The 26997-nt window shown below is 41.2% G+C and overlaps 1 protein-coding gene across 5 annotated transcripts in view; it reads right to left on the bottom strand.

Annotated features, from left to right (window-relative positions):
• Positions 1–1716: 1716 nt before the first annotated feature.
• The window catches only part of hdac4 (histone deacetylase 4), a 114738-nt gene continuing 89457 nt past the window's right edge, over positions 1717–26997 (bottom strand). For 3 of the 5 annotated variants that reach the window (XM_044052936.1, XM_044052951.1, XM_044052959.1), the window contains 10 exons: positions 26060–26167; positions 23740–23795; positions 23449–23536; positions 22114–22233; positions 21928–22025; positions 16345–16463; positions 15451–15584; positions 7537–7621; positions 6956–7097; positions 1717–6472 (listed from right to left, as the gene is read on the bottom strand). In XM_044052936.1, the coding sequence (XP_043908871.1) occupies positions 6433–6472; positions 6956–7097; positions 7537–7621; positions 15451–15584; positions 16345–16463; positions 21928–22025; positions 22114–22233; positions 23449–23536; positions 23740–23795; positions 26060–26167 (990 nt within the window). In that variant the 3' untranslated portion in view covers positions 1717–6432. The remainder of the gene's footprint in view (positions 6473–6955; positions 7098–7536; positions 7622–15450; positions 15585–16344; positions 16464–21927; positions 22026–22113; positions 22234–23448; positions 23537–23739; positions 23796–26059; positions 26168–26997) is intronic. The other 2 variants (XR_006362457.1, XR_006362459.1) reach the window with 2 other exon arrangements.

Raw genomic sequence — 26997 nt, 5'->3', positions numbered from 1 at the left:
TGTTTAAACTTATTCCCTCAAAAGGAGCAGAGATGGCTCGTCCCCTTTTTCCGTTTGTCAGGCCGCTGTGATTTACAGAAATTGTGACAAGCCCACAAAGCTGTATTATTGACACTGTTCCTCACTACATTTAAGCTTTGACAGGAAAGCAGTGGAATGTGTGTTTATTTGAGGGGAGGTAAAGCAGGATTGGCTTTGTTTGCCTTTGGTCTGTTGTCTTAGCGTTAGTTCCACCACCAACAGGGATTCACTGCTGTTTATTTGGACACCAGCGCAGACCTTTGCCCTGTCCAAATGGGTGGCTAATCCCAGTCAAAGCTACTGTGGGGCCCCTGCTGCTATTCTTCTAACACTGCCCCCTTCTGGACAATACATATACTCACATTTTTACACATTAAAATGCGTTTGTGGCTCAAACCATTGATGCATTTGATGCAAACTGCTGTTTTTAGGGGGTTGGAAATAAAATGTACTTTCCTTTTATTTAAATTTCTTTAGGATATATGTTATCAATAGCCCCAGGATTATTTATGTGGGGAAAAGAATTCCCGGTAATCTTGTGGTTTGTGTTTCCACCACACCATGCAACTTTTAATATTTAAAAATTAAAAATTCATTTTTAATCTGAAGGCGCAAAACCTAATTGACCCATGAAATGAAGATAACATCATGTATAAAGTTTTGTATATAGATATACTATATATGAAAGAACTATAGTTTGTTGCATTTATGAAAATTTGAGACCTACAATAAGTTTTTTTAAACTACTAAATAAAGTGTAACCCGCTTTGAAATAATTTGAACACCTGCTGGCATAATTATGTGGCTCCAAAGATGGACAAGATTATTTGGGGAGGTTTTCAATATCGCGTTTGACAGACATACTGCAGGCTGGATGGATTTTAGTGGATATCCACTTTCGTTTATCGCCTCGATCTCTTTCATTTTTAAATAAATAATGAAAATAACAGTGTTTTTTTTCAAAGCTTGGGATTTAAACTCGGCTGTTTCGTGTCACCAACTCAAAGTCCAGCTGAACGTCTTCCTTTTCAGCAAAAACGCTCAAAGGTGCCTGGACCTTGTCGTACGTCCTCTTGCTTGGACTGATAACGAAATTAATAAGTTCTTCTATCTTTTTTCGTCTTCTTTTAAAGGCAAGTTGCAGCCACGCTGGCTTTAACAGCTACAAAATGTGCTCTACCAATCAGCGCTCTTCAGCACACAGCCTCCGCCCCTCTGGAGATTCTGGTAATTGCGGTCGGTCCATCTTTGGGTGAAAAGTTTGAGGTGATTTCGGTGGAAATGGGCCGATCCTGTGGGTAAATGAGTTCCCTGCAGTGGAAAAACAGGGTTAAAAGGCTGGTTTACCTATTGAAAACAATATGAGATGGTACAGAAATTGCACACTTAGAATAATCAGAAATGATAGAAGAATATACACATTTTCTCTTGAATTGGGTCACGAGTCTGCCATCTTCTGTGTGTGGGTCCCTGCTCACTGCGGAACCAGATATTTAAACACTTTAAACACCAGACACTGCTTTTTTTTTTTTTCCAAAACAATACTTTATATTGTAGATGTCAAAGACAAAATTTTAAGAGCAAATGTTCCCGAGAAAAGTTTACTGTTTCTGTAACAATGGTGGAACAAGTCACAAACATAAAGTGATAAAAAAAAAAAAGAGTATGCATTTTATACATATGTAAACCTAGAACTGTTTGTTTTTGAAACACAGTGGTCATAGTGATAACTGGCTTTCTGTTGTTTTTTTTTTTTGTTTTTTTTTTAACTGGAATGGAAAACCCTAAAACATTGACCAGGCAACTCGATGGAGCCCTTTTTTTCAGTCCAGATGTGACAAAGAACAAACAACGTCTTCCCAAAAGTCCACCAAAGTCACATAATGTCGCCCGGAGTAAAAAGAGAAACAATCAATTGTTCTGTTTGTTGCAGTTTACAAAGTGTCCACTTAAACAATTCAATTTTTTCTACATAAATACAATAAAATCTATCGTCCGTGTAACAAGTGCTAGAGATTTTTTTTTTCTTTTTCCTTTCGATTTTGTGAAATAGTCAACAGAAGAAGTCTCTCAGGATTGCAGATTCCATTATGCTACGAGTAAAAAGCACAACATGACGAGCACCCAAACTCCTCCACAGCGGCAACACGAAAGCAGTAAAAAGAGATAAAAGTACTTAAGTCCTTCAGTGCTCGATCCCTTGTGCTGATATGTGGTATGAGACAGACAGACAGACAGGTAGGCAGTGCATGCAGACGTATGGATCATGCAGAGAGAGAGAAAGAGAAGAGGAATAAAGTGGAGTCAGACCAGGCAGCAGAAATAAACAGACAGTTCCTGTACCTGACTGGACCCGAAAAAGGTCAAAACAAAGAGATTTTGCCCCGTCCTAATGAATGGAAATTATAACTAAACTGGAATGTCACTGCTTTCTTTGTTACTAGACATTGTGTTAAGACTAACAGTGAAGACAGACAGCCAGAGTAGCCAGAGTGTGCTAGTTTTGGCTGCTTTTGAGAAACCAAAGCATTCAACAGTAGAGAGAAAAAAAGCCCCAATGACTGGCAGTGTTGTGCAAAGGTTCTGGGAATGTTCTGGGCCGGGTTACCATCTGATCAGCTGTGCTCATACACAGAGAGATGTCAGCGTGTCCCAGTTTAAGTTAGGACAGTGGGATTATCTGCAGTTTCAGGTTTTGACCACCACGGTTGTTGCACCGATACCAAGAGAATATACTTGATACTCAATTCAATGTTTGATATTATGAAGCATCATTTTTCCATCTAAAATCTAGATTAGAACAATATAATATAATATAATATAATATATTATCTGACTTAGTGTTGTGCTGCTCCACTTTGCTGCCCCGTATGCAAAATACTTCAAAATGGCAATTTTACTTTTTTAAATTTTTGGATAAAAGTGGTGGTGAAGGTCCTTCAGTAGCAGCAGCAGCATCTGGACACTGTTGCAAATGAGTATCTTATCAAATGCAAAAAAGTATCCAATTCATATGCAAGTACCAATTGTTATCAGTATTATTATTATTTTTTACAACCCTACTAACCATTAATATCCGTGTACCTTTGCTGTGGAATGATTGTGTAAATACGGTCCTCGAAAAAGTGATGCAGTTCTAAAATGTACAAAACCCCAGCTTTATGTATATATATATATAGATATGTGTGTGTGTGTGTTTTTAAAGGAATACCATTTATTGCATGCTCCACACTCCTCTCGCTTTGTTCTTGTATTAAGTGGTACGATGCTTCAAATGACCCCTTGACCTCTCCGGCCATCTGCTGGAGCAATGGGAAAAAGGAGGTGACGGGCGGTGATTTAGAGACAAGTGACATCAAAGGTGCATCTGCAGGAAGAGACAGCGTCACTGTGCCAGCAGAGGTCAAAGAGCACATCATGTCTTATTTTCAGTCACTTTCTTTCTCGGTAGATGTGAGACATGAGATGTTAAAATGTAAATATGATGACGTAATCTCATATTTTCTTGAGATGTCCAGTAAAAGCCACTTTAAGGAAAAAAAAAAAAAAAGAGGAGAAGCCAGGAATGTAATTCTGGTGTCCCACAGGACTCCAGGGATCAAGGATCCCAGAGTCATCACTTCCCACGATGGACTGGATTTCACATGTGATGTATTTCATGTAATTTAATTTAAAGGAATGCCGATTTAAAATGAAACATGGAGATTTGGCCATCGGTGTAGTAAGTAGAGGACGAGCGCGGCCACGTTCCAATTCGAATCCCCCGATTATCCTACTCTTGCACCAGGATGAAGCTGTGATGCTGTGAGGAAGAGGTTCAGATATTAGATTACTGACAACTGAGTGTTTCTCTCTAACACAGTCAGTCACAAATGATTAAATGAATGAAGGAACAGCATGAGTACAAGGCTGTACCAGTGTTACGGTGCCGGTGGGATGGATGAAGCCAAGAACGAGACTAGATTAGTGTTGAAAGACAGAGAGACGACCAGTAAAATGCTACTCAACACAAACAAGCTGTAACCAGCTTCAGCGAACGGTGCCGTCTGTAACACCTTAATAAAGGGGGACGACGATATGAAGGACCCGCGAAAGTGTGATTTTTTTCCAATACCAACTTTCAAAAAAACAAGATTATAATATTTCATTATGTATAGATATATAATATACTCATTTCTTTTTTATATATATATATATATGTATATATAAATCTACTATGAACAGACAGTAAATACACAGTTGGCCATCATTGTACAAAGTAGAAACATTTGCATCCCAACCCATCCCTCCCATAACCCCGGAAAACATAGTCATGTAATGTCCACTAAAACCCCGAACCTGTCGTCTGTCGCGAAGAAGGCCGGCTTTACGAAGTAACAGAGAATTAACAGAGGAGACAGAGAGGGAACCATGTGTACAAAAGGATAGGAAAAGAACACGTAAAAAGAAAACGGATGAGAGGAACAAGAATTTAAAAAAAAGTAGTCATTTACAAATGTTTTGTGGCAGGAATACTCGGGGGGGGTCTTATTTACAGTAAACAACAGTAAACAACACAGCACTGTTTCTGTTCCATGAAAAAGAAAAAGGCAATGTGACGAGTCTTTTTCAGCTGGCAGTCACCCAGCAGCCAAACACACGTTAGAGAGACGCTATCAAGCGGGATTTGAAATTTTTGCAAACTGTTCACAAAGCGGCACACGGCAGCTGATCATCTTTTTTTTCATAAAGTCGTATAAAAGTCTTTCACCTGCAAAAATTGACAATCCAATATTTATTTCTTTTTTTTTTACTACAACTAGGTTATGCGGCTGGTGTTTTGTGTAATCTGGCGAGTACTGTAGGTCAGGGCACTTCATGTCGGTTAAAGGAGCCAAATTCAATCAGGGAACAAAAGACAACGGAAACAGAAAACCCATCTCTTACCTCACGCCGCTGAAAAAGGTACATTTGTTTTCTGAAAAGCAAAGAGCGGAGGAAAATCGGTGCTACATGTGCTACGTCAACGTTCCGCCCGTGTTGCCAGAAGTGATGATTACAATATAAATATAAATAACGAGTGTATACACTTGAATATTTGGAGAGAGCAGCTTGTGCTTCGCTCAGTGTACACCGACAGATGTGCGCACACCTGCCTCGTAGCACCTGACATTTGGAGAGCAGATGTGGCAGAACAAGGGGCATGATATGCTAAACCAGCTGTGCGTGTCTACCCCTCTGGAAAACACCAGGTGGTACGGTCCGTGGTGTTGCCACAGAGACACAGTTTTTTATATAGAAGGCTTGGTTTGACAAGTTAGCTCATATATGAGATTATTTTCCGCTGTATGCCTTATTAATGATTGTTGTGTTTTTTTTGCGATCGTCAGTTGTTTTAAGGAGATGAAGGTCCTTCATGCTCTTCACTATTTCGAGTACAAACAGCTTTGTCTTTATCAGAAGTCTTTAGAACGGTGCATGAACTGATGCCGATGTGATGCAGGTTTCACTGTGTGACACTAAACCCAACTTAAATTCACTTTTACATTGAACCAACTCCAAATCGTGGCTGGGAACTATACCTTCCAGGGTGAGGCTGAAAAATGAGGAGGAAACAAAGACAGAGGTGCGGGGAGAGACGGCGGGTCGTTGCAGGGAGTTATAGGTAAACATGCCGAGTCTATGTGCCGACAACATGCAGGCAGAGGACGTCTTTCCCAGACAGAAATGTTTAAGGGGTTTGGGGAGAAAGCAGGTTCATTTCCTAACCTGTTTGTTTAAGGCTCAACAGAAAAATCCGCCAGGTTTTTTTTTGTTTTTCTTTTTAAAAAAGGCACAAAGCGCACATGGTCTTTTCACTGCTGAACACTCATCTGTGATCTCCAACCATCTCAAAAAAAAGCCCCAGAAATTCCACCACTTTGTTCCGGCCATTTGGATATCATCTGAAAAAAGGAGCAGGAATGATCCATCCTTAGTGCAGAGTCACAATCACATCAGCTCTGGTGGCGTTTGATTAAAGTAAGAAAAGAGTGATAGATAAAGCACAAGGAACGAGACGAATGATCTACAGTTCAGGTAGACGACTGCAGATTGTCTGTGCACGGTTCTGGACTGGCATTGGAGAAGTACGTCTATGTAGTGTTTTCAAAGCACTGGCACGTAAAGATGTCACTGTGAGAAAATCCTCTTTAAACACAACACATTGACTGGGAGATTCTGATCAGTAAAATGCGTTTGCTCCTCTTCAGTGTTTCCGTTTCCATTAATCGTCACTTTTTTCAGCTCTGCTCGTTCTCTCTCTCCGATCAAAAGGACCCACCTCGATTATGGCAGCAGTGAGAAATAGGAGTGGCATTGACATTAGAGTTGACTGGACGAGGACAACATCAAAGATAAAGTCTGAGTGGTCAAAGGCTAAGAGATGTGTCTTTACATTGGAACTTCCTCTTCCATGGGTTCCTCTTCAGCTCTGGGGGGAAAAAAAGATAAGATCAGGAACAATGTGAGATTATTATTATTATTATTATTGTTATTATTATTATTACCTGTAACTGTACATGCAACAATAAAGCAGAGAATAACCCTAGCAGCAATGAACGGTAAAAATAAACAATAGGTTTCTTGTTATTAGATATAAAACAAAGATTAGCAGAGCTCACTACAGACAGCTGAGTTTCATTGGTCCTTAAAAGGTCCAGTGTGGAACATTTAGGCAAACATTTAATATCCTATATTTGAGTGTATAATGACTTCCGAAGAAAAATGTGTTTGTTTTTTGTAGCCTTAGAAAAACATACCAGCTATTCAGGTTCCAAACCAATTTATTTGCAGTTGTGAATTTTCCAGCTGGTTCAAAAATACTGGTGTGAAAAGGCCACATGTAGTCTCGCCACTAGAGGTCACTAAATCTCGCACGCTGCACCTTTAAGAAGAACTCGACACGTGGACTTACCTCTTTCCAATGTGTTTGTTGGCAACAGACAATGAGGCCATAGCGGAGACGGTCTCCGCTTCCTCTGCGTCACGCCGGAGGACTTCACTCAGCGAACAACCGAGTGTGGAGACGGAGCGCTGCAGCGAGCGCCAGTATTTACCTACACAGAATAAAACATCAAAGGAAAAAAAAATCAAAAAGTAGGAGTTACTATTGTCTATTCTTTAGTGAGTGCAAGATCTACTTTTTGATTTTACAGAGATTTGCATGGGGTAATAACAGCAGGCAGAGAAAAGACAGACAACAAACACAGCCGGTGTGTTGTGTGAAATTAAACACCTCCATTTGTAAATAAGAGATGGCTGCTAGTCTCTGCAGTGTTCTGAATAGGGAATAATCTAGTTCCTCTAAATCCATGAGCCTTTTTATGAGAAAACCCTTTCCTGGTTGGGGAAGAAAACAAAGCAGTGAAAGCAAAGGTTCATATTAATAAAAAAAGTGTCTATTTCAGCTTTAAATGTAAAAATATTTGAAGTGTGATTTGTGGTACAATAATTAAAGAGATGTAGATACAGGCACACAACTGGGAATCCACTTACTCTGAACTTCAATGACTTTCTCCATAGAGTGGACCGCGTTGGCATTTGGTCTCTGCTGCAGCACCTCATCAGGAATGGGGTCCAACTGCGTTGAAAAGAAAAAAGAAACATCAAGACACATTTCCTGCTTCATACTACGACGGTGCCACATATTTAACAGTGACAGCGCTTTGTTTTCACAGAGGCCACATCTGGCACTGGTGGCACTGACTCAGTGCCTGTGGGGAAGCATGGGCTAAATCATCTTGCCATACAGTGGGTAATGGCTGAACACGTTATTTCTATGAATGTGACAGACGGGCGTTAGAAATACTGCTCGAAAACGCTTTCCCTTCTGTGTTTGAAGATCATTTTGGAGCGTGGACTAAAGCCCACTGTTCTCCATGTCACTGTGAGAGATGGAGAACAAGCTGGAGCTGCTGACACGATACAAAATAGACGTGCAGGTGCACACACCTCCTCCCACTCAACCAGAGCGTTGCTACTCTTTGACACAAACTACAATGTGCGCTTTGTACAATGTCCCACTCTTGGGACACATACTAGTTTAGGCAGATGCAAACAAATGGAAAACTGCACTTTCTCTGCACACACTGAAATGCATACACACACAAACACACCTCAGGGAGGGAGGGAGGGAGGGAGGGAAGGAGGGAGCACTTCTAAGCACACGAAACTCTCCAAGCCACAACTCAGAGGAAACGGGGCAATTCCCAAATGTGCCTTCCCAACCTGGAATGATTCAATTTCCCCTTTGGCTGACTGCACGTACGACACTCTCTCATCCCATTTTGTCAAACAGGCCCATTCAGCTCTGCATTCCGACACAGACGACATGCCATCCCTGTGCTGCTCAATCACGAGCAAAAAGAAATAAAGGACCGAGTGTGAAATGTGTAAAAAGAGACATGGGAGTAAAAAAATTGTCTGGCCTGAGATTTTTTTGGGGGAAAGAATGCCAGAGAGAAAAGAGGAAAGAAGAAAAAAAAAGAGTCACAGTTGGTTGGACTCACTTGGCTGCAGCGAGAAGTTCTCTTTTAATTAAAACAAATAGTGCATAGGAGGGGTTTGTGGGGGCTGAGGGATACTTTAATCCTGCAGTGGCATGACAGGCTACATCAGACACACAGAGGTGCATGCACTCACACTCACACAGACGTAAAGCTTGTGCTTAACATATTCATTAGGCCACAGCTTATGCCATATTAACAACATTGGTAATTATAAAAATCTGTGTTTCTGTGATGGTTAATACACCAGTATGTAGAAGCTCTTTAACCAAAATGATATTTTCAATGCTAAAATATGTTTATTATTATTGTTATCCATGAATTTTCATATTTACTGTTTTACAATTTGCGTATAAGGTGAATTCAGTTTGTTATTTTATTAAATAACAATAATGTTGAGGGTTTGTTTTTTTTCCAGATTTTCTAAAATAATGTTTTCTTATTCTTATGAAAGGTGGTCTAATACATTAATTGATATATACAAAAGTACTGTATATATTTACACTGATATAACTGCAGATTTTACTCATAGACTGTATACAACATTGACACAGTCTTCTGGTTACGAAACAAATACCCATTTTGAAGCCTCAGTTTTCAAAAATTGACATAATGTTCTATTAGAGAAGACCAGAAACTAGCAAATAACCCCTCAGGAAAATGTTTACCTGTGTTATAAATCAATTTCCTGTTAACTTCTATCCACACGGCGGAGTCGCCCCCTGGTGCCTAATTGCTACTTCGATCCAACTTCAATCCCAGAAGACTACGTCCATTTTCATATTAAGTTTATGATTTTACTGTGCAACTGCACATCAACACCTTCAAATGTTCAACAGTTTAATCGTGTAAACGGCAATTTTATTTTCTTCACATTGCTGCAGTTAGTAAAGAGTAGAAAAAAAAAAGAAAAAAAGAAAAGATCCCTCAACTGCGATTGTACTCATAAAAAAATGGATGTTTGGCCCAAAAAGGGAACATTCTTTTGATAATTTCAGAGGGATTTACCACAGTATGACATATCAGATCTTTTTTTAACGTGATATGATATTCAAAAACAGCTGCTAAATTCTCACTGTATCCCCACAAGTCTCAGCTCAGCTCTACCTGGCCTATACTAACCCAGCCGCCCCCCCTTTTAAAGCAGGGTCAGGAGTTCTCTGGGGTTTCACTGAGGTTTTCATGAGGTTCTCCTCAAAGAAGGGTTTTGGATGGGGGGGCAGTCTGTCAAGCTTGATTGACAGCTGGGCCTCACGCTTATAAACTTTAATGGCTCTTGTCAGGGAGCTCCAGGGAACCCCACCTGGCAGGTACGGCAAACACACATGCTCTATTTACATGCATATACATTTGTCCGCCATTTCATCCAGCGCAACATTTCTCTTTCACCACGTTTTTCTGCCGGGACTTTGAAATCTTTAAATCATGGGATGAGCCGTGGGAGTTGCGAGAGCGAGTGAGACAGAAAATGTCCTTTTACGGATTGTTTTCTGTCACGGTGTTGACAGATTACTGAAGGAGACTATTTCTCCATGCGACACAGTCGTCCAGGTCCTGGCCAGAAACAGCCAAGACACCCTGGAAAGCCATGAGCTGAGAGCGAGGAATGTGCTCCGGTAAAAAACATTCCTGAGGGAGGCTGAAACCAAAACATTGGAAAGAGGAGGAATTCCACTTGTTCAGCAAAGGAAAAGTGCACAAACCATCCATTGTTTACTGTTGTGCCCATGTGCATATGTTGGCAGTCACAAAAACTGGTTGATTATGTTATGCTAACTGAACAAGGTAATGACGTGTATTGTGCAAAGCAGGTGACCTTTCCAGAGCGGGGTGTGGGTTTGTAGTCGGGGGGAGTCAGACAGGTGAAGCCAAGCATCGTACTGTAACAGGAGTGTAAACACAGGGAATAACCTCATTGACATATGGCAACAATTAGCATATTAGCCTGTTGTTTATCAAATAATTGCTCACAACCGTGGTTCAAGCTGGGCCAACATCTGTTTGCGAGCAATCATCAATTAGTCCTGGGTTCAGAGTTGACGAGCGTAGTCGCCAATGCATCATTCATGAGCTATTTAACGAGGAAGACTTCACCATTACGCACTACAGCGGTGGGGGTGAATAGAAAAAAAAATAAAAGAGCCTGTAAAGTCCATTCAACAATTTTCATCCCTCTCCATCTCTTTCTCAGCTAGTTTTCAAAGGAAACCTAATGCTCATTATAGCAAAGCTTGTCTTAACCCGCCAATAAAAAGAGCAGATATGTTTCTCACACCAGCAAGCAGTTAAACACTGGAAGTACAAGCTACACAGGAAGTGAAGAGGATATACTGCACGGAACACGTTTAGGATGTTTTGACTCCAAGGTGGAGGCTGCAAAAATCTAATTGTAAATGCTATCAACAAAGCGACATATGTGTGATTTTCAAACATTTATATTGCCGCTTATTGCTTTGCTGCAAGATTATACAGATAAATATCACACGTAAATTAGTTTTCAATATGTCAAAAAACTGGCACGTCAGAGAAACTCTTTATTTACCTCTTTTTTTCCACTTTATTAGGTACACCTGTTGTCTTAACGCAGATTCAGCCAATAACATGGTAAGAACTTAATGTAAACGCAAATATCTATGTTTATAAATGTATCTGATAAAATAAGAAATAGTAAATAAAAAAACTCTTGCACTCGTGTTTGCTGTTTCGTCTTCCTGCAACAACTCTCAGGTCTCATGGGAGTCAATGCAGAGCAAGACTTGAGCAAGAGTTGATACTAGTGCATCAGTAATGCTCCCAGACTCTTACAATAACAATTTGAGCAACTTATTGGCATAAACATTATGATACACTGATGTTTCACTGGTTGTTTACCGTGTTTACAGTAAGACGCTCAAAACAACATAGACAGGATTACATTGTTTTTGTCACTAAGACAGTCACATTTATAACCCTAACCTTAATCCAACATAGAGCCAAGGTTAAAAAAATCCCAAAATTGCCATTTTTAAGTGACTTTGATCTACTGTGATTTTCAAACACAGACATCTGAGAATGGTCTGAAAAGAGAAAACATCCAGTGAGTGGCAGTTCTGCATGAGAAAATGCCTTTTTGATGACAGACACACAATCACACTGGTTTGAAATGATAGAAAAGCAGCAGTCACTGAAATAATAATAATGCATTATAGCCAAGGTATGGGTTACAGCAGCAGAAGACCACACCAGGTGCCACGCTAACCTTAATTAGGTGTCCCGTGTTCTGAATAAAGAGGTTGGTGAGCGTATATTTCGGGATTGCGTGCTATAAATATGTAGTTTACAGATTTCTATTATGCTGACGTCCTGGTTTTTGGACACAGCCAGACGATGCAAACCTCAAGAGTTTGAAGCATCATAAATAAAAGCACAGCTGACTGGCTAATCCAGCTGTGGTCCCATGCCTCTGCACCCACTCATACTCTCCATTCACACTCCAGCCAACACAGAAACACACACATTATGTACAAACCACGTTCACATTCGCACAACTCCAGCATGAGTCTGACTGCGCAGGTGAAGCTGTGACATCCCTTTATGTGTGAAAGTGAACCTTCACATGCTGCTTTAAGATTTTGACATCTGACACTATCATCAGACTTTGTCAGCAACGAGTATAAAAACCTACGAGGCCCCTTTTTTTCGCTCCCACTAGCTCAATCCCCCACTGACATTTTCCAGCTAAATTCCACGTCCATTACAGAGACCTTCGCTGGGATTATGATAAAAACACTTGCTTCCTGCCATTTTGATCTGCTTAGGGACATTTCCACGTCTTTCCCCCACGTCTTTGCTATCAGTTATCAAAGTTCCACACAACTGATTTGCCTTTACTCAAACAGCTGACATCACTGGCTGCCAAAAGAGCCGACGCCACAACTGCAGCTCCAGCTCAACAACATCTACATCTGTGTTATACATCATGTTATCAAAGCCGTCTGCTGGCTAATGAGGCGTCCTGCACAGGTACTTTCCATCAAGTTTGCTCTCATTACATGTTTATATCATTTAATTCAAAAGCTAAAAGAAACTTGTCGTGTAAATATTAAATATGAAAAAATCTAATCCTATTGGTTGAGACTTTTTTTTGTCTGTTGTATTATAATGCTGCTTTAGAACATAAAACTGTGCACAAGACCCACACAGGTACAGCTGCTATATAACAATAGTTTCCTCCGTCTCAGCTTACAATCATAACTACGGCTCCCTTTATTATCTGATCTCTACACCCAGACTAACCCTGCAGTTGGAGGTGTGAGGGTAACCATTTTCAGATGTGCACCAGTGATGGGGCCCCAGGTGAGAGGGTGAGAGAGAGAGAGGAGTCGTGCAGAGCTCAGGCAATTGACGCTCACTGCCTCCTGCCGCCTTTCGAATTTTCAGCTCCCTGTGGCACCCATCCAGTGACCTCCTCCAAACCCCCCGCTGAGGCCGAGGCTCTGCAGGCTGTTGAAACCTGATACCCCCCCCCCGATACAATCCATTATTTTTGCAGCAGGGCGTTGCTACGAGTATGGAGAGTGTCCTTCAAACTAAAAAGTCCTGAGAGCGAACCTCTGTGACAGGGAAAAGTATCCGCCCTGCTGAGATGCCCTTGAATTCCTGAAACCTTACCAGCTGTAATGACACTTTTATGTGGCTTTGAGTCACTGGTGGGCAAAGTGCAGGTAAACAGTTAAGTTATTAGATTACGCCTCAAAAGATGTTAGTTTTCTTTGTCCAATTTGGCACGCGTCAGTTCTTTCCTCTGAAGAAAAAGACATCTGAGGGTTAATGACTTGGCTGGCATGTTGTTTTATCTCAGTTCCAGTCTGTCTGGTGTTACTTCATCTCCGGTGGGTCAGTATCTTTGTGTTCCACTCAACGGTGGACTGGTCGGTTGCAGTCATCTCGTTTTATTGATGTGATCCTACGTTATTGTTCTGTTTGTTTTGCCCCGGCTCCAAAATCCACATGGAAAACAGCCATCCCGTTTCATTTTACGATTCCAAGAACTCATTTATGGCCCAAACTGTCTGGAGGTGCTGGAACCAAGATCCCATCTCCAACAGATACAGATTCAGAAATTAAAACATTCACTTATATTTATAATTATTTTGTAAATATCAAGGACATTATGTTTGAGATATGTTTGTTTACCGGATGAATGCAGGTGCGCACAACTATAATCAGTGAGTGCATTTTAGTCTTTTTTAATCACACCTGTACATTGTTCCACCACATTCTGACTTCAACACTATTACAAATATCTAACCATATTTACAGAACAATATGCATTAGTGGAAGTGTTCAGCATGTCTTCAGGATGTCTCAGTGTGCAGAGGATAATGGCTTTAACAGGTACAGTAGCTATTCCAATGACAACCACCACACTGAGGCTGAACTCGTGGTTAAGCCTGCAGCAACAATCAGATTGAGTGAAAGGTTTCTCAAAATGAATGCAAGTATATTACATTTTCACTTGATATGTGCTTACCTGACCTTACCTATTCCTATTTACCTATTCTATTCAAATGAGGGTAAGATTTTAAACACCATCATCTCTCCACCTCACCCTCCCTCAGAAGACACTTTCACTCCAACACAAACACCCATCTTGTGTGATGAGACACAATGAGGAGTCCAAGTGTCCAAAGCTAAACACAATGTCGCAGTCTCACTCCTCTATGATAGTTTTCCTAAAATGCAGATGTGTGATTCCAATCCATTGAAGCTACATGGAACTTTACAGTAGAAAAGTACAAATTCTCACCCTCTACTCTTCACATACAGCTCTATAATCTGTGCTATAACTCAGTGTTGGTTGCAAAGTCTGTGAGGACAAAGTGAGACTTGTGTCGCACGTCCAACAAAGCACTCCAGCTTCTCTCCGTTAGCTGGGAGAAAGGAGTGGGTGGCTGTGAGGAGCTGCTATTCTGTTGTGCACCATGAATCACTCACTGAAAGCCAAAGTTTGCTCAATTCCACAGCCCACCCGACACAATCCCACATTTAACCTTCTGCCTGGAAATCCTCTCCCACTGACGTGGTTGAGCGTGTGTGTGTGTGTGTGTGTGTGTGTGGTGACTTCCCTGACAGAGGCAGTGTGAGAGAACACGAAGACAAGATGGTTTTGGCTCCGTTGACACAACACTGTTGTTGAAGGAATGAACAAGCCTGTTCTGTATACAGCTATGTAACAGTCTGTACTTTTAAGGTTTGGCAGTTCAGTTCATTCTTTCTGTCATTAGTTTGTGTTTATTCATAAAACAGGGAGCCCAAGTGTCAAAGCTGCCTGAGATGAACGCCTTTTTTTTTTGGCTTTGCAAGAGCAAGAAATTGGAAAATCAATATTTTACGTTCATTATTTTCAGTATGTTCAATTTCTTTTTTAAAGTCAGGCAAAATTAATTACATCTGGAAAATACAGCCACAACGCAACTGCACCCTTGAAACTTTTGATGCTGACATCACAAATAATCCAGATGCTTTTCAGCTGCCTCAAGGCCTGCATGTTCACTTTAATGCAATTAAACACAAACACTACAACAATGGGGCTATAAATAAAGCTCATCAGTATGCAACAATCTGCAGAGACATATGCATCACATTTGGCCAGGATCAATGTGAATACAAAGGATTTATTATTGAATTCATGTACTTAGGCCCAGCTAGATTATGTTTTTTGAAGGCATTTCAAAGGGTGTGCAAAGTAGTTACCATGATGAACCTCAGTCCCTGTTCAATTTCACTCCAAGCATAAAGTTAGTCCACAACTCCACATGTATTTGTGGAATTTTACTGCCTTGCTCAAGGTTATTCTGACAGTAATACATAAGGACATTTTGATTTAGCAAATTATTCCTTCCCCTCTTGGATCTCATCTTACCTCATTGCCAAGCAGAGCAGAGACACAGGCTTCAGAGGCATCACATATGGCTGTGAGGTCATGACCCCCCTCCAGGGCAAGCACCACCCGACCGCCTGCCAGAGCCATCAGCTGCCTGGTCAGGTAGCCAAAGCCTGTAAACACAGGAAATGGCAGTGAAAGAAAAGGTAGTGAATAATACCAAAGCAGGGAGGGAAGGAGACGGGGCAAGAGGAAAAAAAAATAATAAGATGGGGTAACACTGCTCTTCAAGCTCCGACTTCCTGTTGGGATATCGATCAAAGGAAAAAAAAGCAGAAAATGTGGGTTTGAGCATGCATGAAGGAAGGGGTGAGTGCATTAGAGAGAGGAAGGGAGGGGAAAAAAGTGCACAATGGATTTACTGGAGGCCAGAAAACAAGCCAGGTTTAATTTTAATAAATGTGGCTTTGCATTTAGGCTCGGGCAGAGCCTTTGATCTTTGTTTTTGAGGAGGAGGGGAGTTTGAATATATGCATTTAGGCAAACTTTCCTCTCCCTGCATTCTCCCCCCTTGTGTCCCCCTCTTTCTGCAATCTTCTCTAAACCACCCATATAACTTCCTTCGCAACCCAAGACTCCTGCTTTTATTTGAGATCATGCAGGATGGTTTTACAAAAGCTCTTTGCTGGCACGCCAAGGGCTCGATCTGAATACACAAGTCAGCCACACAAAATAAACACAACATGTATGCGTGTCTACGACTGCGATCGGGAGTTGGTGTTGTGTTGCACAGGGAGATGCAGGAGGAGGTTATGCATTTTAAATGTGCATGCAGAAAATCTTTTTGAGTATAAAACCCGATTTAAGAATCTTCATTTCCAAGACACTGTAGACTGGGGAGTGATTAAATGGATAGCTGTGGTCAGCACTTACATTTGGCTGTCAGTTTGTATCCTCCCAGGGGCGGAGCATGTCCATCCACCGCATCAAAGCCCGAAGATACCAGAACCACGTCTGGGGAAAACTCATTGGCAATAGGCATAACCACCGTCCTGGAAGAACCAAGAAGAAGAAGAAGAAGAAGAAAAAAAAAGATGTCAACAAAACGGTGTATTATTAGTTGAAGCTTTACAGGAGAGGAGTGAGTTTTGTGAATATTTTTAACAGAAATAGAGGCACAACACTTTCTGGACCCTCTTCTATTATTGCAGTAGCAACCATCACAGCTATTAATAGGCTGGCTGGAGGACAGGAGTACAGAGCTGACCCAATCCAAGAGACATCAAATATATGGCACATTCCATGATAAGAAAAAAAAGCAGCTCAGCCAACACCAAGTACAATAAAAAAAAACATCAGGCTTAACGAGCCAAGTTTTCAAAACTGGTAGTATGGAATTTTGAACACTCATTAAGCTTGGTGGTTTTTACAGTATCCAAAGTGGATATAAACTGTTTTAAAAGCTGAAATGTAGTGTTTGTTTATCTGTGATCTTCCAGCAATAAAAATGTGCTCATAAAAAAAAGCTCCACCAATGATTTTATGCAATATTTCTTGCAGCCGAATAGTAAAACTGAATTTGGATGATATTTTAACTGAGAAGAGTGGATAGCTTGTTTAAGAACTGTAAAATGAACTGTATGACCTAAAAGAAAATACACAAGAGAAATAACTGGAAAGGACCACAGTAGGCATGTTGAGATATGCCTGTTGTACACTATGATCATGTCCTTCTGATGATTGTAGTGTAGCACATGTACAAACTGGCTGAAGATGCTACAAATCACTTTTCTCCCAATCATACATTAACATACAATTAAAAGATTTAAAACCTTTGCAGCAGGTGATAAACAAAAGACACTTAACGAGGAGAAAAAGGGAAGGACAAACAAAAACTGTGTGTGTGTGTGTGTGAGATAATTTTAACACGAGATGGGTGTGGTGAACGTAGGATGTTTGTGCACATCCTTCATCCAACACACAGCTGCTGCAATGTGTCATGCATAGAAATCAAATCATCAGTGGGATCCTGTGTAGTGATTCACTGCAAGCTGTGGCTGGAAAATCCAGCCTGGTTTATAAATGGTGACCCTTTTATGAAAAAAAAAAGACAGGATATATGTTCATATTGAATTGGATGGATAAGAGGGAGCTGGACAACAACATGTTGAAACGGACAAATTCAAGTCAGTCAGTCATCATCTACCGCTTTATCCTCCACCAGAGGGTCGCGGGGGGCGGGGTACACCCTGGACAGTTCGCCAGTCCATCGCAGGGCCACACACAACTAGAGACAAACAACCATTCACTTTCACACTCACTCCTATGGTCAATTTAGAGTGTCCAATTTACCTAATCCCCACATTGCATGTTTTTGGTCTGTGGGAGGAAGCCGGAGAACCCGGAGAGAACCCACGCACACACGGGGAGAACATGCAAACTCCATGCAGAAAGGCCCTTGTTCCAACCGGGGCTCGAACCCGGGTCTTCTCGCTGCAAGGCGAGAGTGCTAACCACTAAACCACCGTGTGGCCCGAATTCAAGTCAAAATAATGAAATTAATAATTGCATAACTAAACACGAGAATATCTATGAATTAGGGATTGCCAAATAAAGAATCACTGAACTTACAATACTGGGGCTGGTCTGGTATTAGTTGGCTTGGCATGAAAGAATAATGCGTCACACAGGATGTCTCACTTGGTTCATAAATAGTTGGACTTCCCCAAAGGTCTCTTTCTGATTTCACTGAGTGATTTTAGGTTCGACACAAGGTTATTTCTCTTTATTTTGGAGCTGGGAAATTTGGGAGAGCTATATTTCGGTGAGGTCTAAGAGTGACAGAGTACCACAGGGTTCCTTCGTAGGTCCCTTGTACTTTACAGACCTCAGGAACACGGTGCTGGTTTGCCAGCTGTGGGTGAGCGGCGTGCCCTGAACTCCGGAGGCCACCGGTTTTTCCATCTCTTGTTCGCCACCAAATTATAACCCTGAACTGTGCAGACCACACCCCCCGCCACAACACAACACTCATACGTACACACAGCTGTCTGAGGGAGAGGCGGGAGGTAGTATTAGGAGCTTACTGGTAGTTGCAGACAGCAAGGATACACAGAAGTGCGTGCGTCACTGTGTGTTTGCGTGCAAAGTTGGCAACGTTTCAGAAGAAAACGTCATGAAGAGGATGAAGGAGCTTGAGTAAGAAATACAGAGCTACAGAGAGTGAAAACATGAAAGAGGGCAAGATTGAAAGAAAAAAAATGGACTAAAACTGAGGGAGGAAACACCTAATTGACAGGAAATGTGTTACAGCAAGTGCATAAGTGTGATTGTTTCTTTATGTGCAGCATCACAGATACAATTACATAGAAATATATTATATTTCAATGCAGTTGTTGCATCTTTTTTCTTCCTCTTCCTTTAACTACACACAAAACACACACACGGACACACACACACGCACAACATTGGCCTAATAACATTTGGGCTATAAAAGACCCCACACTAAAGGGAGTTGGCCACAAGCGCTTATGTGGGCTGACACACAACGCGAAGGGAAGCCTTGAGTGCCAAGGATACTTAAAACCACTGGAGGCTCCACCCCCTCCCTCCCTGCCTCCCTCCTCCAACCATGAATGCACACAGAGACAGTTCTGGTCACAACCATGAAAACTGCTGGTGTCATCAGTTCCAGCCCTCATCCCCTGGAATATTACCCTGACATTTAAAGACATTAAAAAAGCCACAGTTATCAATTAGCAAACTGGCTTACAGGGGAAGGTAGTGGCTTTGAGGAGGAATCATAGGGTGTGAATCAGAGGCTATGCATGCCAAGATGAAAAGACCTTTTTGTTAATTAAGGGAGGGGAGAGTTTACGACTGAGCCGTGGGCTACGGGACATCCTGAACAAATCGCTTGTGATCACCACCGATGGTTCTCTTTTGGCTGCCTCTGACTGTGAATTACTCGGATAAACATGCGGTGGGAACTTTTGTTTGGTACTGTTTGACTTACCTAGCAACAGGTGTTCACGCGTCTGCTAGGGAATGGATGGTATTATGCACGATTGTTGTGTATTGCCATGGCAGTAGGACAAACAATTATTTGTTTTAATAATGCAAATTGCAAAGTCTGCTCATTTTTTTCCAGTCATAAACGCATCTTGGGAAAAACGTCAAGTAGATCATACTTTGACTGTCCTTCAGTTATGTCATTTTTTTAGATTTATCTAACATCTAAATCTATCTCAATCTAACATAGTGACAATAAATAATTGATTATAAATGTCCCCAAATCTGTCAACCCTATTCCCAAAGATGATTTAGCAGTGACCGTCGTCCACCGTGACGACAAGTTCAACAGGAATATAATCCACAGGTTAACTCATCTCTGTGTAATTACTCTGTGATTTATCAACTTAAAACATTTTAATGATGCATTACGATCTGGCATACTCCAAGGTTACCATAAGAATAAAGGCTGTTTACCAGGACCATCTAATTCTAAGGTTTCACAAGGTAGTAATTGACCAAGGCAACAGCTATTAATGCTCCTCACCTCACCCTTTCACTAAAGGGCAGGGAGAGGCTGATTTTAGAAAGAAAAAAACATATAGAGAAGCCGTCCTTTAGAGGGAGCACTGCTCCTCGAACCAGTCTACTAAAGGTTAAAATGCAGAGCTTCAAGGATTTCCCCCTCGGTTCATAAAGAGACAGAGAGTGAGAGAGAGAGAGAGAGAATAAGAGAGCGAAAAACTCACACACGCACACTTACACTTCAAAGCCCTGTCATCTGGCACTGTGGAGAGCTGGTTTGAATTAAGTTTAATTCTCCTACTCTCTCGTCTTTCCAAGTTCATGGCAAAAGACGCATTGAAAGGAGAGGGGGGGGAGAGAGAGAGAGAGAGAGAGAGAGAGAGAGACAGTGTCTCTGGTTTTCATTAGGGACAATTTTTCTTATCTTTTTTCTCTGTGCTTTCTGGAGGCTCAGATTTGATCCCCTGCAAATGCAACGTGGCATAGGCCAGCGGAGGAATGGTTAGGTACGGGCTGGAAGGCACGCATCTCTTCCACAGAGAGAAAGGGAGGAACAAGGGGACCACAACTTGCAGATTGAAAGAGTAAGAGAGAGAGATGTGGGCTGTGTGTATCAGGTGTCCATCGCCATGTTTCAGTCAGCAGTTCAACATTTATAAGATCACTCATGCAGCGTAACATATATTTCAGCACTTGTATTCACTTGCTTTTTTAGTTTACAAGCAAAACACAAGCTCACAGAGGTGTTCATATCCAGAGTTAACCTGGTTGCGGGCCAAGTGAACAAGCGTGTGTGTGTGTGTGAGATCTGAACATGAAAAGGGGTTTTGCTGTCGTCCTGTGGGACCTTTCATTTGTCAAAGCCTGCTGCAGCTTCAGTGAAGTAATGATGCACTGTTCTTAAGTGATGCACACATTGTTGTTCTCTGGTCTTCTTCACTTTATATCTTTGGGACCTGTTCCACAACGCAACGGAGACTGATTTAATAAGTTACGACTACATAAACTCCATCTTCACATGCATCGTCACTCAGATCCATGCATGAACATACACATGCCAGTAGTTCCAGATTTTTTAAAGGTCAACAGTGCATGACTAATGAAGTTAAACATGCACTGATTGATAGGGGTGTGTCCAACAATTCTCCAAATGAGCTTTGGGAGTAAATCTATCAATTTCATACAACTAAATACTAAACTCAAACTTAATTGTTATACATGGTACTTATGTATTACAGGTCCATCCATCTACCATCTACCATTTTTTACATTCAAACGACATGGCAAAGTGGTTTCAGACTTTTAAGCTTCACAGTAGATGCCAGGCATACTACACTAGCTATTGGCTTCAGTGCAGGATTATATATGATGTCTAAAGTATGATATATATCAGTTGTCATCAGTGCACATGCAGGCAGAGTAGAAAGAGGAGGATGATGAGGGGATGAAAAGAGACAGAGAGACAGAGAGCACAGGACGGTCTGGGGCACATTAACGGACTAAAGGTGTGCTTCCGGAGGGTTGCGTGCAGAAAGCTGAGAGAAGACAGTGTCCGTTTTTTTTCGGCTCAGGCCAGATGGACACAATGTCACAAAGATGAGTTTATCTTCAAAGAGCTCGGGAACCAATCCAGGCCTGCGCCGTGTCAAGTGGACAAACCAGCGTCGTATAAGAAACATGTACAAGACGGTGGTGAGTTCATGCCTGCACGCTTGTATGTCTTTCAAGGTTTACACATGTATGTGTGTGTGTATGTGTGTGTGAGGTTATAAATAGCCTTAGACAGTGGATCTAATAGAAATCAGGTGTGGCATGAGGGAGAACTTCTTAACTCATGCTCTGCATCGTGTCTGAGTGTGGCTGTATGAATTAAAATGCTGCTAACAGTCACTGTGAGACTCTCAGAGCACATATTTATTGTTACTTTAACACCATCCAGTGTCATTCTCTATTTAGCAGCAGGTGACGTTACTGTCTTACCTGAATGCAGCTAGATAATCTGCATCACTCATAGGAGGTTCCAATCCTCCAGTGAAGGCCATGTTCACATTGAAGCCCTCACCCGCTCCAGTTCCCACCTAAAATATACACACAAACACAAAATGCTTCAGTTCCAACGAGTGGTTGGGAAGAAAGTTTACAGACAGTCAAGTATGTCCTTTCCACCTCGTCGGGTGCTCCACTGCCTGGGAAGAAGTTTCCATCATCATAGCGATGCAGTGAGAGGTAAAGAACACTGGGGTCAGTGTAGAAGGCTTGCTGGGTGCCGTTTCCGTGGTGAACATCCTAGAAACAACAAAAAAGGGACAGGTTAAGGGAAAACATGAGTAACAATAGTAAGGAACAACAGGTCTCCAAGCTACATTGGCTGAGATATTCACATTTATGTACTGGAAAATCAAACAATTCAACACTACATGTATTAAAATGGATATCAGATGAATTTGGAAAATAACAGAATTTCAAAGACATGGGGTCATCCACTCATTCATCTGCACTGAGACCAAGGCAACGACACTCAGAGACTGTAATGCAACGAGACAGTTAAGTCTGTGGCTCAGCTGCAGCCTGTTGTGATGTCAAAAAAGGAACGGTCAGCAGGATTCAATAAAACACTCCACTTCAAGAGTTATTCAATTTTGCCAACATGACATCAATTAAATGACCTCATTGTCTTTATCCCAAGAATGCTTTAATACACCAAAAAAAAATGTCCCTGTTAGCTGGAGGCCTAGTGGCATGACAATGAGTTTACTCTAATAAGTCCCTCTGTGACAGACAGACAGGAAATGAAAAGGCCCTTCAAAGGATTTTTTTTACGGATGGCCACGGCCAGGCAGGGACGCCACTGAGGAGCACTACTGCAGGACATGAGCAAGGCTTTGTCATAGCCTGTTATTAACAATTCTTTTTTTCTCTTTTGAAAAAAAAAAAAGGACAGTGCAGTGTCTGACCTAAATAGCGATATTTCAAGCCCCTTGTCTTGGTCTAAAAATGGACTTCCATGTTTGTTATGAGCCCAGTGATCCGATGGCAAACATATTGTAGAATACAATATGTATTCTACAAACATTTCCCAGATAACACATTCTGTAATACATAAAGTAAGAAACGTACAGTACATTACAGCCTGTAGTTTTCAATGACATAACTGATGACACCTCACTGTAAAGAAAAGTTGTTGCGATTTACAACATCCAAATGTTTAATCTGAGTAGATTTAATGTGGATCTTCTTTAAAACATTAGAGTAGCAGATAGTAATACATGTACAAGTACACAAAGTGGTCCGTCAGGTATGAAAATAATCTTTTTTCCACAGTCAAATCCATAAAATCCTTAGTGTGAAGTACAGTTATCATTACAGAGATAATTCAAAATACATCTTCAACCAAACCACAGAGAATTATCTATGAGCACAAAGGAGGAGGTGGTTGTATGTACATTCTCCACATAAATGATTGTGTAACAAACAAACAACTGTGTTGCCTGAGGAACTCACCCAGTCCACGATTAGGATTTTACTGACATTGAGCCTCTGCTGCAGGAGCTTGGCTGCAATCGCAACTGAGTTGAAGTAACAGAAGCCCCTGAGAATGGACAGTAAGAGAGTGAAATTGAGCTTTCTGTCGTATATATTATAGTATATTTACATGAATGTGTCTTTGTAATAATATGTGAGGGAAGAAGGAATGGTGCAATAAAGAGAGACGGTTTTAAACGCAAATAACTAAAGGAAGATATTTCTGTTTAAGTTGCTATAAAACAGGTGATGGCTGATCTGTTTACTTACATAGGTGTGCTCTCCTCAGCATGGTGTCCAGGTGGTCGAACGACAGCAAAACCATTCTGCGGGACAACAATTACACACAGTTACTTAAACCATCACCATCAACTGAAGTTGCTTTAGTCTAATCACACAGTTTCTTCCCCTGTGAGAGGTTTGATGGGAAATCTAGCTTTATTTGAAGACTTTGAACACTGAATGTTGGGATTAATAACAATAAAAACACTTAATAAAAAAACAAAACAACACAAAAACAACACAGTTACGTAAAGTATTACATTAATTAAGAAAGACTTAATAGAAAACTAATCAAATGTGTCTTTTATGGTGAAATTAAACCCATCACAATTATGAACAGCAAAATCTAATCAGCTTATTCAAACGGAACATCAGGGAGACGGCGTTACAGTTAGAGCTCAGGTAATGCTGTTTACTGTCCACAGTTGGAAGGATGGTAATTTACTCAATAGCTTTTCTAATCTACACATTTAATTGTCCTTGAGCAAGATATTCAAAATGCCACTGCACCAGTGATAGAGAAGTGTCGGATGAATGTGTGTGTAACACCAATCCAAGACTTCAATAGGAGAACACACTGTACATGCAGTCTATTTAACATTTGAGCCACGGTCTAAGTTCATTTTAACTCTTCCTTGAGTCAAATTGAATGTTGCTGTCATATAAGGAGCAGTTCTCCAAAAAGTGTTACTGAATAATCGGGTTAATTATTATGGGATGGATGGATGGACAGATGGAAATTCAGCTGTAGCCTCAACTGTCATTGGCACAGTTAAAAACTTGCACGCAATCATTCTACAGAAATGTCACCACGTCTCAGTTAAATAGTTGGAACTGTTCCTTGCAGGCAGGGTAATTCAAAAGCATGTACACACACACACACACACACACTCACACAGAAACAGATGCTTACATTGGGTCAGTTAAGGGGAACTTTATCAAAACAGGGACCAGTGGGACTCCAAACAAGTGTATGTGGGGACATTAGATAGATAGATGTTCAGACTGATGCAGAGAGAGGCGAGCTGAGCTAATGATGTTGAGTCAGCTGCAGTGGATTAGTAGCCAGCTGTTGTGGAGACAACTGTCTTTCTCGCTGGTTTTGAGGACACCTGGTTGCTGCCTAATACAGCGTCCACATAAGCAAATGAGAGACACGGATAGGTTCAGAGTTTGACTGTGCAGAGAGAAAAAAGATCAATGGATTAAAAAAAAAGGACATGGGAAGAGAAATAGAAAGAGCAGATGGAGAAACAGAAATGAGTGACAGTGTGTGCACGCGCACCATCCATAGATTTATGGCTTTCTGTGGAGTTCAGAGAGTTGCCGGTGCAGGTGGAATTTGGTAATTTGGATGTGGAAGATCCTCACAGGACCATGTGTGCACCTGCATGTGTAGAGGCACATGCGGGTGAGTATGTGTGCGTGCATGAGCATATATGTACTTTTTTTTTTTACATGTATGTGTTAAAATCAGGTTAAGCTGAGGGCAAATCGGTATATGTGAACTTCAACCCAAGTTCATATCAATTTACATTTAAGTATTTTTCCTCCTGGCCCTGTGATGGACTGGCGTCCTGTGCAGGGTGTACCCCACCTTTCACCGTATATGTCAGCTGGGACTGGCCACAGTGACCCTCATTTGGAGGATAAATCGGCAGAAGATGAATGAATGAATGTATTTTTCCTTGCCTGTATGCATAATACATAAAACTTTAAACTTCAAAAATGACTTACATTACACACAATGTGCTGTATAAAAAGAACAGGCCACTGCTTCTTTACAGTAATGATGCCCATATGTATTAAAGCAGGCACTGTAGTTATAAAGCATGGCATGCTATTGTCTCACCAAGGAATGTCATTAGTCTGTTATTGTGTTGGTGCTAAGCTAACACCGAGTGTGTCGGCTACTCTGCAGGTGGCTGTGGTGTAATACTAATAAAGCAGGCCTGTTAGTGGGGATTGTTAGCGTTTGCAGTGCCCATGCGCTGGGCCTCCCTGCTGAGTTCAAACGGTAAGCAGCCAACTCTACAGACACAGGAAGGCTGGCCGGTGTGCAAGGCATGAGGGGGTGGGGACGTCTGTCTGGGAGGTGCTAACGAGACTTTGGCATACATGGCTCTCTTTTTCCTGACGTTTTTGGAGAATGCATAGTCTGTGTCTTTTCCTTTAATCCACTAATAGTCATTTACCACACACATTTGTTTAATTTTAACGTCCGTCTAAACTTAAAAACACATTTTTGTCATTTAAATACCTAAAAAAAAAAAAAACAGCATTGACTGATGTTTGCCTCCAAACTAACCTTAAGTTCTCCTGATGCCACTTTGAAGACGAGCTCCACCACTGAGCCGACAGCCAGACGAGCTGCACTCGATGAATGGACCTCATTCCAAATGGTGTCGCTGTCCACCTGCCAACACACAAACACACATTTTACTGTTTACTGGGTTAATCACTTCAATAATGTCCTATATAATAAATTGAAAGGTTTAAATTACACCAGTTTTGTTTTAATAAATAGTATGTTTGTATAAGTGAACAATAGCATCAAAATAAAAGCTGTTTGGCTTTTGCAGCCTAAAATATTCCTTTAGGCAGTGGCCTAGCTTTACGGAGGCCACCCATATTGCACTCCCATGTTTCTACACCAGCCAGAACATGTATTTTGTGTTAAGAAGCTGGAGCTTACAACTGAAATGAAGAAGAAAGACATAGTTTCTGGTCTCTGAAGACCACTGTATTTCTGTGACGGGCTTTGGATGTGGATGATTCCTGCGTTTGTCACGATCAGCAGTCTTGCCATTAAATGTCACTCATTCTTACACACTGCAGCTGAAATGAATACGTTGAAATGTGGTATTGGGCAAATTTAATTAGATTGGACTATTTATTTTTACTTTATAATTGTGTATATATATATATATATATATATATATATATATATAGAGAGAGAGAGAGAGAGAGAGAACGGCATGAGAGTAAAAGTAAGATTACCATATACCACCGTGGATCAAAATTACTGCTTTTATTTATGTATTTATGCGGTGAAAACAAGATTTCCAAATTGATTGTAAATATGCGTGTGTATTTGAGCGTGTTTAGACACAGGGCAACGTATTCAGTGATCAGGCCTTATTAATGCCAAAGCACGGACAACCCTCTGCCCCACTCACAACAGCACATGTACACACATGCATGCATGCAAGCGTATGTGATTGACTGTACCCAGGGACATGCTTA

Source organism: Solea senegalensis, linkage group LG2 (genome assembly GCF_019176455.1).
Source record: "Solea senegalensis isolate Sse05_10M linkage group LG2, IFAPA_SoseM_1, whole genome shotgun sequence".
NCBI classification, from domain to species: domain Eukaryota; kingdom Metazoa; phylum Chordata; class Actinopteri; order Pleuronectiformes; family Soleidae; genus Solea; species Solea senegalensis.
The sequence above is the reverse complement of the archived record's forward strand: the minus strand, read 5'-3'. Positions and strand labels throughout refer to the sequence as shown.